General features: G+C 36.9%; 1 protein-coding gene across 1 annotated transcript in view; it reads right to left on the reverse strand.

Annotated features, from left to right (window-relative positions):
- The window catches only part of PIK3C3 (phosphatidylinositol 3-kinase catalytic subunit type 3), a 74,707-nt gene that overhangs the window by 39,796 nt on the left and 22,407 nt on the right, over positions 1-12,504 (reverse strand). The window contains exons 12-19 of the mRNA XM_040540414.1: positions 12,112-12,199; positions 10,878-10,945; positions 7,231-7,336; positions 6,265-6,381; positions 4,460-4,591; positions 2,256-2,384; positions 1,861-1,930; positions 1,152-1,216 (exon numbers count right to left, since the gene is read on the reverse strand). Coding sequence (XP_040396348.1) covers positions 1,152-1,216; positions 1,861-1,930; positions 2,256-2,384; positions 4,460-4,591; positions 6,265-6,381; positions 7,231-7,336; positions 10,878-10,945; positions 12,112-12,199 — 775 coding nt within the window. The remainder of the gene's footprint in view (positions 1-1,151; positions 1,217-1,860; positions 1,931-2,255; positions 2,385-4,459; positions 4,592-6,264; positions 6,382-7,230; positions 7,337-10,877; positions 10,946-12,111; positions 12,200-12,504) is intronic.

Raw genomic sequence — 12,504 nt, forward strand, 5'->3', positions numbered from 1 at the left:
TCAGCGAGGCTTTTGATACCATTTCCCACAGCATTCTCCTGGAGAAACTGACTGTTCATGGCTTGTATGGGTGTATGCTTCGCTAGGTAAAAAAACTGTCTGGGTAGCCAGGCCTGAAGAGTTGGGATGAATGGAGGTACATCCAGTTAGCAGCCAGTCACTAGCGGTGTGCCCTAGGACTCAGTACTGGGGCCAGTTCTACCATATCTTTATCGATGATCTGGATGAGGGGATCGAGTGCACCCTCAGTAAGTTTGCAGACAACACCAAGTTAGGCACAAGTGTTGATCTGCTCAAGGGTAGGAAGGCTCTGCAGGAGGATCTGGATGGGCTGCACCAGCGGGCTGAGGCCAACTGTATGAAGTTCAAGAAGGCCAAGTGCCGGGTCCTCCACCTGGGGCACAACAACCCCCTGCAACATTACACAATGGCGGAAGAGTGGCTGGAAAGCTGCCTGATGGAAAGGGACCTGGAGGTATGGGTTGATAGCTGGCTGAACACGACCCTGCAGCGTGCTCAGGTGGCCAAGAAACAAACAGCATCCTGGTTTGTATCTGAAATAGAGTGGCCAGCAGGACCAGGGATGTGATTGTCCCTCTGTACTTAGTGATGGTGAGGCTGCACCTTGAGAAGTGTGTTTAGTTTTGGGCCCCTCACTACAAGAAGGACGTTGAGGTGCTGGAGCATGTCCAAAAAAGGGCAATGAAGCTGGTGAGGGGTCTAGAGAACAAGGCTTACGAGGAGTGGCTGAGGGAGCTGGGGCTGTTTAGCCTGGAGAAGAGGAGACTCAGGGGAGACCTTACCACACTCTACAACTACCTCAAAGGAGTCTGTAGGCAGGGTGGGGTCAGTCTCTTCTCCCAGGCAAGAATTTCCTCTTATCCTAAGTTGCCCAGGGGAAAGCCAGAACCTCAATATCATAACTGAGCTACACTTTATTTCAATGTTATTACTGTTAGGTCATAAGACACTCATGGGGTGATTTAAGTGTTTTCTAAAGCAAAAAATCTGATGTGTTTCAAGTTCGAATCTGTCTTCTAAACAGTAGGTAAAGATCAGTTGAGAGACTGTAAAGACTGATGCGTGAGATTTAAGGCTTCAATTCATACTGTGTTATCAGTAGAAAACTTAAAGAACCCCACATCACATACCTGTATACTTTCCTCAGTAGCAAGAACTTCTGCAACTGGCACTGACTGAATAAACTGCATGAAACCTGTGACACAAACCAAAAAATCTCCAGTGCATACAAGTTTGAAGCTACTCCACAAAGCATTTTTATTAAACGGCACCACTAACACGTGCTTTCATTCAACTGCTTCTCTATAGTAAAAAAATTTTCCCCAATTTTTCCCCAAAATTCAGTAGTTCTTTAACAACCAGTTGTAACTGCAAGTTGTCCAAATTTTCATGAAAAAGGAAATAAACCAGTCATTTTCTAAATGTTTATCCACAATGCATCTAAAAGTATAGTTAAGTTTCATTTTGTTTTGGTCTTTTTTCCCCCCCTATCTTCAAGCAAAGGTCAATAAGAGTGTTCACATGATTTGCCCAAGATCACACAGCAAGCTTGCACCAAAGATAATGCTGTAAATAGTCTAAATGACTGTCACGCATTTCAGAAGTTAATAACAGGTTTCTTTTATGAAGATATTTGAGTCACCTGTGGAATACCACAGCCACTCAACTTGTTTACTTCCACAACTTATAGTGGGACAGGATTTTCTTACACAAGCTCTTCTTTAGAATGCTGTCTTAAGCAAATCATCTTTCATGAAAATACTATGTCACAGCAGTCTAAGAACTGAGGGTGAAAATTCTTCCCAATACTGTACTTTTAGAAAATAAAAGTCTTCATACCATGTTTTGTACTAGTTGCCAGCACTTTATAGGGTGTCAGCTTCAAATCCAGATTCTCTTTTCTTAAGAGCTGGGAGTGGGGAGAAGGAAAAAAAGAAAAGTAAAAAAGAAACCAGCTAATTTAAAAAAAAAAACAGGAGACACTGATCTATGCAGTTCTTCATTGAACTCAGTGATGTGCAAAAGCCAGTTTGCCAAACTTTTTTTTTTTTTTTTTGGATCTATACAGAATCTATGTCTGTCTATAAAGAAAAAAGCCAAGTGAGGTCTGAAAACCCTGGAATGTATTAGCAACATCAATAGCCATGTTAGCCACATGAACGGTTTCTACCAGTCTTCCTCTTGACCAGGAGAATCAAGAACTTAGACCAACAACATGGGTAAGTAATTCTCACCTTATCCATGAGTGAAATAATCTGAAGAATAAGTTGATCTTGACGTAAGTCATCACCATGCTTAAATATTACAGGATATTTACCTCCATCTTCTGTCTTGAAGAATAACTGAGCAGGCATTAAGGCACTCTGAAAAAGGAAATTTATTCCACTAAGCTCGTTTACAGCAATGTTCACATTAATATCTTTCTACAGTGGATTCCTAAGATACAAATCCTTATTTACCGCATTATTAACTATACGTGAACTAAACATGAATAAGATCATATGATACTGATATAAATTTCAGTTAGGAAAAAGCTTAGGATAATCTCATCGGTTACAAATAGCATAACAGCAAGAACCAGAAGTCTCTTAATGTTCCTCAAATTTGGCAGTAAAGAAGCAATTCTAAAATATTTCTAAAAGCAGTTACCTACTGTCTAGGTCTCAGACCATATCATTTCCAGTTACCAGAACTGTGATCTACGTATGTTTAAAAAAAAAACACTCAGGTTCTCCACTGTTTAGAGAAGAAAAAACAAACAAGAAATACAAAGGATACATTCTTCCCCCGCATGCCACCCCATCCCTCATGCAACTGAAGAGGAAAGGACAGAAGGATTCAAATTTTGTTTGCATGCGTACAATTCCAACTGATGTAAAAATGCTGTGCAAAAGGTCACAACAAAACAAATTGTAACTGACCAGATCAAAAAGAGACAATTACAGGATAAACATTGAAGAAATGCTAGGGGCAAGTCATTCTAATTAATTACTTTCTTAATCTATTTAGTAAAAGAAAAAAATGCCTTTTTACTTTGCTGTTTGTGAAGAACAATTTGTTTGCTCTCTCTGAACAAAATGGATTGAAAGGGATCAATTACCTACATGAATTTCATCTATTGCAACTGACCAAGTCACTTCCCTCAAAGCAAAAACAATTAAAAAATCAAGAATATGGTTTAATATTTTCACATGCAGTAGGTGTTTCAAAAAAAAAGTTCCATAAATAAAAGAAAAATGATTCTTTGAATAGTCCTACAAAAGCTGCCACGTGATAACCAAGAGCACCAAAAATTAGTCATTCACCTCTGACTATTATCCCGTAGCACAGGATTATAGATTAAGTGGAAATGAGTAAGCATTCAGAATCAGGACAATCAAAACCATCTCCGACTTCAAAAGAAGTTTTAAGAGCATAGAATGGAAGATGGGTCCTCTTCTACATAAGTAATAGGTATATAAAGAAACAAGCCAAAGGTGGGGAACCAAAGGTGGCAGAAAACTATCAAAAATGTTCAACTCTTATTTTAAGTAAACAGAAGTTACTGGATTTCACAAGTGATTCCCATGAAACTAGAAGGCATACATTTACAACTTACTAGAAATCACATTTGTTGCAACAAAAGCTTGAACTTTTTTCCCCCCTCTTTTCTTTAAAACTAGCAGAGAATGCCTCCTGGTTAGAGACCTGACCGGTAAAACACATTTTGGTCATCTTAAAACTGGATAATAGTCAACTAGATTACTTGAAATTAAACTTATGATGAACATGGGCTACTTACACTCCAAGTAGCATATGAAGCAAAAGAACATTTTAACAGCATACTGACTGTCCAATAACTATGTTAAGGAATGGCTATGTAATCACAAGCAACTGATCTGGTTCAATTTAAGGAGTTATTTACACTTGGGATACATCATCTACTTGGCAGTCCACTGCAACATAATGAAATGGACCACCTTATTTCTTCCCACTCCCTAATAAACTAAGTTTCATTTTGCAGTACAATAATGTTAAAATGTAGATTAAAAATCAAAACAGGTACGCTACATGTAAGATTTTGAACATAAGTGATGATCCCTCTGGACACAGACTAAGGTTCAGAGAAGTTCTGAACCAGGAAGCATTCAGCTACCTTGGAGACAATGTCTCTGGCTTGTGAACCACTTACTCTTAAGAAGATTTGCGCATAACATTTCGCCTTTTTCAAAGTAGATTATAGTTATTTAATAAAGTATATCAGTCTTATAAAAGCTGCTGTGAATTTAGCACACTAATTTGAAATCAGCTTTAGAAAAAAGCAATGAATCACTTTAAGAGCACATTACAATTAGATTTCTCCTTGACTACATCAGCCTCTTTCAATCTTTCAACTGGTGTTTCTAAGCTTGGTGCTCATTAGATTTGTTTATATTTCAGCTATTCAGACATTATTTACCTTGAAGAGTGTGGCTTTTTCAGGGATTATCCCTTTAATTTTCACCTGAGGCTCCAGAGGAAGTGGAATAAGTTCCATATCCGCTAAATTCATCTTTTCATTATCCGCTAACAACGCCTGAAGCCTCTCATTCTGAAAGAAAAAGAATCAAAATCTTGTGTTTTATCCCCCCACACCAAGCAAAACTATTGGGCATACATGAACAGTTAAAGTCTTAACAGCAGATAACTATTACTAATAAATCACCAGCTTCTTCAATTACTATTCCAAAGAATCAAGATTTCATTCTTTAAATGCAGTGAAATAAAAATTGTCCATATGTAATAAGAACAGAGATGTAAGAATACCTGAGGGTGGTCCTGGTGGACACCGAGTTAAACATGGGCCAACAGCAGGTTAAGGGAGGTGATCCTTCCCCTCTATTCAGCACTGATGAGGCCATGCCTAGCATATTGAGTCCAGTTCTGGGCTCCTCAGTACAAGAGAGACATGGACATATTGGAGAACATCCAACAGAGACCCACAGAAATCATTAATAGACTGGAGAACCTCTCCTAGGAGGAAAGGCTGAGAGAGATGGGACTTCTAAGTCCAGAGAAGAGAAGGCTCAGGGGACATTTTAATCCATGTATATAAATACTCGACTGGAGGGTGCAAAGAATGTGGAGCCAGGCTCTTTCCAATGGTGCCCAGTGACGGGACAGCAGCCTGTGGTGGTTTTACCATGCTAGGCAGCTGAACACCACAACCGCTCTCTCACTCCCCCTCCTTAGAAGAGGAGGGGAAGAAGTAAAGGAAAGAACAACTCACAGGTTGAGATAAGGATTATTTAATTAAAGGGAAAAAATAATTAAGGAAAGATTATTATTAATTAAACAATTTAACTAAAGGGAAAAAAGGGAAAGGGGAAAAGGGAGGGGGAAAGGGAAAAATAATAAAAAAACAAAACAAGTAAAGGCTGTGTGGAAGTGCGGGGGAAAGAAATTACTCTCTACATCCCACAAATGAGTGATGCTTGACCGAGTCCTTGAAGCAGGGCCTCAGCGCACATAGCTGGTGTTTGGAAGGACAGATGTTTTCGCAGTGAGAGCCCACCCCTCCCCTCTTCTTCCTTTTTCCACCTTTTATTGCTGTGTGACATCATATGGTATGGAATATCCCTTTGGTTGGTTTAGGTCAGCTGCCCTGGTGATGTTTCTTCCTCGCTTTTTTGCCCAACCCCTAGGAGGGTTAGAGAGTCGTGATGCTGTGCCAGCACTGCTCAGCAGCAGACAACACTGGTGTGATACCACTGCTGTTCTAGCTACAAGTGCAGAGCACAGCACTGTATGGGCTGCTGCAGGGAAAGTCAAAATCCCAGCCAGACCCAGTACACAGCCCTGGGCAAGCTGCTGTAGGCAGACTTGCAGGGAGGTAGGACAAAATGACCTTCAGAAGTGCCTTCCAGCTTCAGCCATTACGTGACTCTGTGATACACAATTCTCACAACTTCTGTTCCCTTCTCCTATCTTCTACAACTTGCTCACCCTCAAATCACTACTTCAATGATTTCTATACCTTACTTTAGCCAAAATACCCCAAGACATTTCTGAAGGGCCTCTTCTCTTTTTCCATTTCTGAAGTTTCAGAACATTTTTTAACTTTGACCCATCTAATCCTTCTTAGGTTTCTTTACAATTACCTAAAATTGTTATAGGATAGACAGACATCTGTTATACATTTGAGTAGTGAGAATTTTTAGTGAAAGGCTAACATTCATTTCTGGGTAGAATTTGACAATGTAAGTTTTCCAGTCCTTTATTTACCTTTTTCTTACGATTCCCACTTTCACGCTGCACTGCTTTCATTACATGAACCAGGCGATCTACAAACGTCTGCTGAGCTGCCAACAACGAACGCATCACCCTGACAGACTTATCACCCTAAGTGAATTAAAAGAAACAAAATTAGTTATTTGTTCCATAATTATTTTACCTAGAAATATTTCATTCTTTATTCTTACATCTTGGGGCTTTTAAGTTGTAAGTGAATAAAGATCTATTTCCTCCCAATTCAAAAGATATTTTCTGTAAAGCACAGTCAGAATCATTGGAGCTGACAATCAATTATCTGACCTATCAGTTCACTTTAATTTGAATCAACAATTTTAGTTATGAACATTCATGCAGAAAAAAAATACTCACACAACCAAAATAAGGTAATAAACACAAGCACATTAAATACTCTATGAAGTGTTAAGAGTCAGATTTACATAGCATCCCTAAAATGGGAATTAATATGATGTATAAGATTCACAGTCTCGCTTGATTTTAGTGCATCTACTATGAAATTATAGATTGAAATTCACAAAAGCTTTTTTATTTTGTTTTTGCTTTCTTCTCCTGTTGCTACAGCACCCTTTGCTGCTGGCATACAGAACAACACAGCTTTTGGATTCAAAAGACAGGCCCTCTTGTCTAAATTTGCACTAGTAGAGAAATATTTCTAGTAAAGAAATTAGAAGTTTCTAATAAAGAAATTAGAAGTGAACTAGACTGATCATACAAGGCATAGGATTTCAGTATCAGCATGTTATTAATGGGAGCAAGCAATAAGACAGACAAAAATTTTCTCCATAGTTGTTCTTTGCTTTACCACAATCACTGAAAATTCAAACAGAAGTAGAAGCTTTCTACATTTCAATACATTATAATGACAAGCTGTCCTCTTTCTAGACACTTGTGTCTTTTTAAAAGAAAAGAATCACCTATTTCCTTACATAGAAGCATTACCTTTAGCAAAGCCTGACTAAATCTTCTCATCACATTTAAGTACATTTCATGAGTCTTTGGGTCCCTCTGCTGAGTGTCTTGGTCTTCACATTCCACTATTACATACCTACAGCACAGAAACAATTCAAGTTATACTGTACTCTGGCACTGCACAATTTGAGTGAAATACTGCAGTCCTGTACTTTTAGCTCCAAGTGTATAGTAAAGTTGTTAAAAATAAAGTTGTTCTTTGACTGATACTAGCTGAGCTCTTCAAAATTGCATAGTAATAAATTCCCATTTGGATAGGGCAGCCTATAAAAGTTTGAGGTGCTTCACTTGAAGCAGTCAATCATTACTCAGACAGGACAGAAGTCCAAATCACAAGAACACTCCAAACGGGAAGAGCGGGTAGTCCACTACACTACTACCCTCTACAGCACAGAGATAAAATAGTTGCTGCAAACTTGCTATTCAAGTATGCCTTAAAAAAAATCCTATCCTACTTGTTCCTTATTTTATGATTAGCAACAGTGGAAGAAACTGTATTGATCCTGAAATAGCTCTGCAAAGGCTTTTCAAATCAAGTTTTCATTTCTAGAATTTTCCAGGCAGTTACACTGACAATTTATTTTGATGTGCTAATTAGCAGTTTGGAAACACTTTTGTGCTTATTTCTATTCACAGAACTGACAAACAAAAAGTAGCTGTGCACAGGTCTTCCTTCTGTTTACTATATTTCATAGCTTTACCCAGGCAAAACAATCCCACTTTAAAAAAAAAAAAGGTAGAGATTAGCAACTGTTTTCAAACACTGCATTTGGATTCAAAAGTGGCTCTACATATTCAATAAACATGCTCACACTTCACACTAATAACTATTTTTTTCCTTTTTTTGGACTTGCAACTTCTTTGCAGCTGAATGATTATAGGACAAGATTAGAGGTCTTGACTGCAGCTGAAAAAGTGACGTTTCTTCTCCTTTACAGGTGACTTTTCACATGGATAGAAGACTTTCTGTAAACAATTATAGTAATGTCATATATGGAGGCTTCTATAACTTCAGCTAGTGCTAAAGAATGCTGACTGCAGATGAGAATCAAATGAACAACACCACATAGATTGACTTGGTGGTGGTGGCTGTTACATTTTAGTTTTACACTGATTTCAAATCAGCTTTATATGGTAAGAGATAAATGCCAAAACACCCTGGGTTTCTATTTTAGCTGATAATCCAGAAAATTGCTATCATAAAAGGGAGAAGTTAGGAAATCACTTGTCAATAGTTTAAGTTAAAAACAACTCCCTTGCTCTATAACTCAAACCTCCTTCCTCCTGAAAAGAAGGGGCAAAGTAGGAAAGGCACATCCATCTGAAAGTAAATAGCTACAGACCTGCACATCCCTGGACTGCTTGGAAAGTTACAGACAGATATCCCGGAAAAATTTCACTGCAGCTTTGGTGTACTTCTGACTAAATAATTTATTTAAGTTTTGGTTTAAAAAAAAAAAATCTGAATTTTCTTTTTCACGTTGATGTAAGAAATCCACTAGAAGTGATTCAAAATTAATTTTGCTTGTGTCGAATTCAACTAATTTTATTTACAAATGTGCATTGTATACATTAAGGTACATGTAAAGTATTTTATGCGTATTATCTCAAGAAAATCTATAACCAGAAATAACTTCCAAATCTTTGCTGATACTTTTTTCTACACACTGTTACCTTACTAAAGTGACAAAGTTAGATTGCTGTAATATGAGCAAAAAAACCAAACATATTTAAAAAAATCTGTGCACTAAAACTTCAAGGAAAAAAGGGTGCCACTAATTGAAACATGCCTTTTTCATGTGTTAAAAATTTGGGCAGTTTCTCTAAACCACCTTAGAACAAGGAGGAAGAAATACTCCACACATAGGTAAATGTCTCATAAATCCAGATGGGGGAGAAGTAAAAAGCAGTAGCAGTGACTTCTGCAGGCACTGTTAAAGTATAAGAATAGGAGAACTTTACAATGACACATGAATGAGCAGGGAGGTTTGATTTTCAAGGGACATTGTACTTTTCCATTGATTATTTTGGTACACCCTGTGTCTGGATAGATGAAACAAGCAATTGATCAGCAGCCACAAGGATTTATGGCTATGTCAGCTCAAACAGTGGCTACAACATTTGTATTTTGTCACTGAGATTAAGATGTCTGGAAAGAAAACAATGAATGAATTGACTCTTTTGTGGTGGTGGATTTTTATTTTTATTTTTTGTTTATTGTTTGTTCCTGCAGTTGGAAGACAAAAACTTTGGAGTCCTGGAAACTTTTAAATATTCTGTAGATTCTGACAAGTTGCTGAAATTTAAGTGCAGAGTTTAGCTCATTTTTATTATGTTGATATAATCCACCGACATTTTTTTTGAAGAAAGTTTAATTAGGTCAAACATTTGGCTTCTACACACTCCAGTTCAGCCTGCAATTATTTTTAACCATTTACATTTATTAACATCTTTATTCTGAAGTCAAACATCATATTTGCCACTACAAAAGTACAGCTCCCTTGCATAAATGTGTAAGTAATGCATTTGAATTATCTTTCATTTAAATTACTGAATTACACATCTCAAATTTCTGAAAAAGCAACAGAATTTAAGAAATTTACAGACTGGGTCACTCTCAAGATAGGTTCTTAAATTTAAACAGGAACAGTTTAAGTTTATACCACCTAAAACACCCAATTCACCTAATAAGCATATACTAATGCATATGAATATTTTAAATTATTAAATGAATCTAAAAGGATACATATAATAATTATTTGATTTAAATCATTTTTAACCATGTGAAAGGTACCGAAGCTGTCCATTATAAAATACATGTGCATATACAAGTATATGCTCGTGTGTGTTTATATGCATATACACATAGACACTTTCAGGGAGTACATTTCATGGAGTACAGCTCTAGTCACCTCAGCTTTCTTTAAGTGAGATCATATCTGCAAATGCTTATTTCATTAAGTACAGAAGGCATGCAGATGACTAGTTTAGGCATTTAATTCTTAAATTGCTTAAGTGAGATAACATTTTACCTCTTCACCATCTACATGAACTATTCATAACTAAAGTTCCTCCTAAAGAAAGCACACATCTGCAATGACTGCGCTTACAACATAACCACAAATTTAATCTAAAAAAACAATTAGATTAGCACAATCTAATTAACACTTGTATGAACGTTTATAAAGTATGCTCTTGACATATTTAAGTAACTTTAATATTCTAGTCAACACTGCCAAAAGTATAAACACAAAGCAAACAAAAGCAGTGCAGAAGATGAACTTGATTTCCTACTCAATACCAGAAACAGTGAACGACAACTTAAAAACTATACAGTTAGCTTTGGGGGACTTCCCCCCCCCCCCCCCCAAACACTGTACTTAATGCCTAACAGACCACCTTCCTTTGCCTAACAGAGAAACACCTTTTCTATGCTTTAAAAATCAGTGTCCTCTTTTTAGTGATTATTCTGTTCAGCTGCGTATTGTAAATATACTACTTCATCCTGACTGAAATTAAGATTCTGAAGTTATCTATTGCTGTGCATTCTTCTGGGCATTATAGCTTTGATTTCAATTACACATTGATACAGTATGAATAAATAGTTTCTAACATACCAGTATAAGTAGTTCGCCAACGTGGAATTTTTGCATGCTCGTGATATCAAGAAAGTGCAAAGGTCTTGCTGAGAGAGATTTAAGAGAAGCAAAATTACATTATAAAGTAAGTCTGACACATCATAGAGATGAAGGTAAGGAAAAAACACAAATGCATGAAGGTTTGAGAGATGTTCCTTTGTAAAGGCTGAATCCAATCCAACCTAGGACTGAATTCATATTTTTAACTTTATTTCAAACATTTCCAGCAGCAACACTAAGTAAAAAAGTCTATCATGGTGGCATATTTACCAATATATCACAGGCACATGATGTTTTCCAACTATAAACCTTCAATGTTAGCTTTCTATTTACAATACCTTACTTTTCTCCTATGCAATTATCCAAGTGTGCGAATCTACCCTGAAAGGGATTTGCTACCTGTTTCACATCCAGAAGAGCTGAAACCCATCAAGATGTTTTACATCTTAACATAAAGAATGAATTTGTAGAGTATACACAGCATTTAGCTGCTTTTCCAAGGTGTAACAGTCCAACTAAAAAAAAAAATATGAACGTCTTTACCTATATGTTCCCTTTGAGGTTTAATTTCCATGCAGTCCTGAGACCCAAACAGGAAGATTTACAAAGACAATGGATCTTTTGTTTAAAGACCAATTAACTGTACACCAGATTAAAAACAGACTCCCCCAAATTGTCTTTACCTTGCAATTTCCTTCCTGCAATTTCTACTAAAAGCAGAAGAGTAAAATCCTTGGCAGATATAAATCACAGCGTCTTTAAGGTCTATAATGATGGCACAAATGCCGAAGAATCTGGGCACAGGAAGAACACATTGCAGGCATTAAAAAATACTTGGATAACTGTTTTCTATTTAAAAAAGGAAGGCTTTAAAACACCTCCAATACACATAGTTGTCAGTATCTAACCAGCATGTGATCACCTTTGCAGTAATTTTCTACTTTAAAAGACAGTTTGTTATTACGAAAAAATCAATGCCTAGTCCCCCAGTTTCGGGTAATGTGACCAAGAAGATAAATAGACAGCCTGTAAGAAAAATTCAGATAACCTATTGATATTTTTTAAGCATTTAATTAACATACATGTTCTTAGAGCACTTCAAGTATTCAGCAAAATACAGTAGAAAAATGCAAGTATGCACAAAAATGTAAAAATAGTAGTAAGTCCCTGAAGTCTCAAATATCACAAATGCAAGGTAAAACATTCAACTTACATCGAGGTTCTCATTGTCTGCAGGCTCCTTTGTTTTAGAGGTAAGAGGTGGCGAGGAAACAGATGGAATAGGAGTCATGATCTGGGAACTACATAAAGGAAAGCATGTAACTGGCATGATTCAAAGTTCTTGCCTGGGGGACAGGGAGCATGCAAGAAAACAGCAATGCATTTTACTTCCACAGCATGATAAACTCAGAAAACTGTAAGGTAATTATCTTTAACAAACACTCTCAACCCTTCTCTCTCAATTCTGTTTTGGAACAAATTGCATGAACAGCAGCTTTGATCACTGTATCTGGTTAGTTACACAGCTTATGGTTGTAAAGAACATTAGGTTACATCAATCTTAGTATTTTGTTTCAGCTTCCATGAAAAATAAACAAACATTCAT

This window comes from Cygnus olor, chromosome Z, assembly GCF_009769625.2.
Source record: "Cygnus olor isolate bCygOlo1 chromosome Z, bCygOlo1.pri.v2, whole genome shotgun sequence".
NCBI lineage: Eukaryota > Metazoa > Chordata > Aves > Anseriformes > Anatidae > Cygnus > Cygnus olor.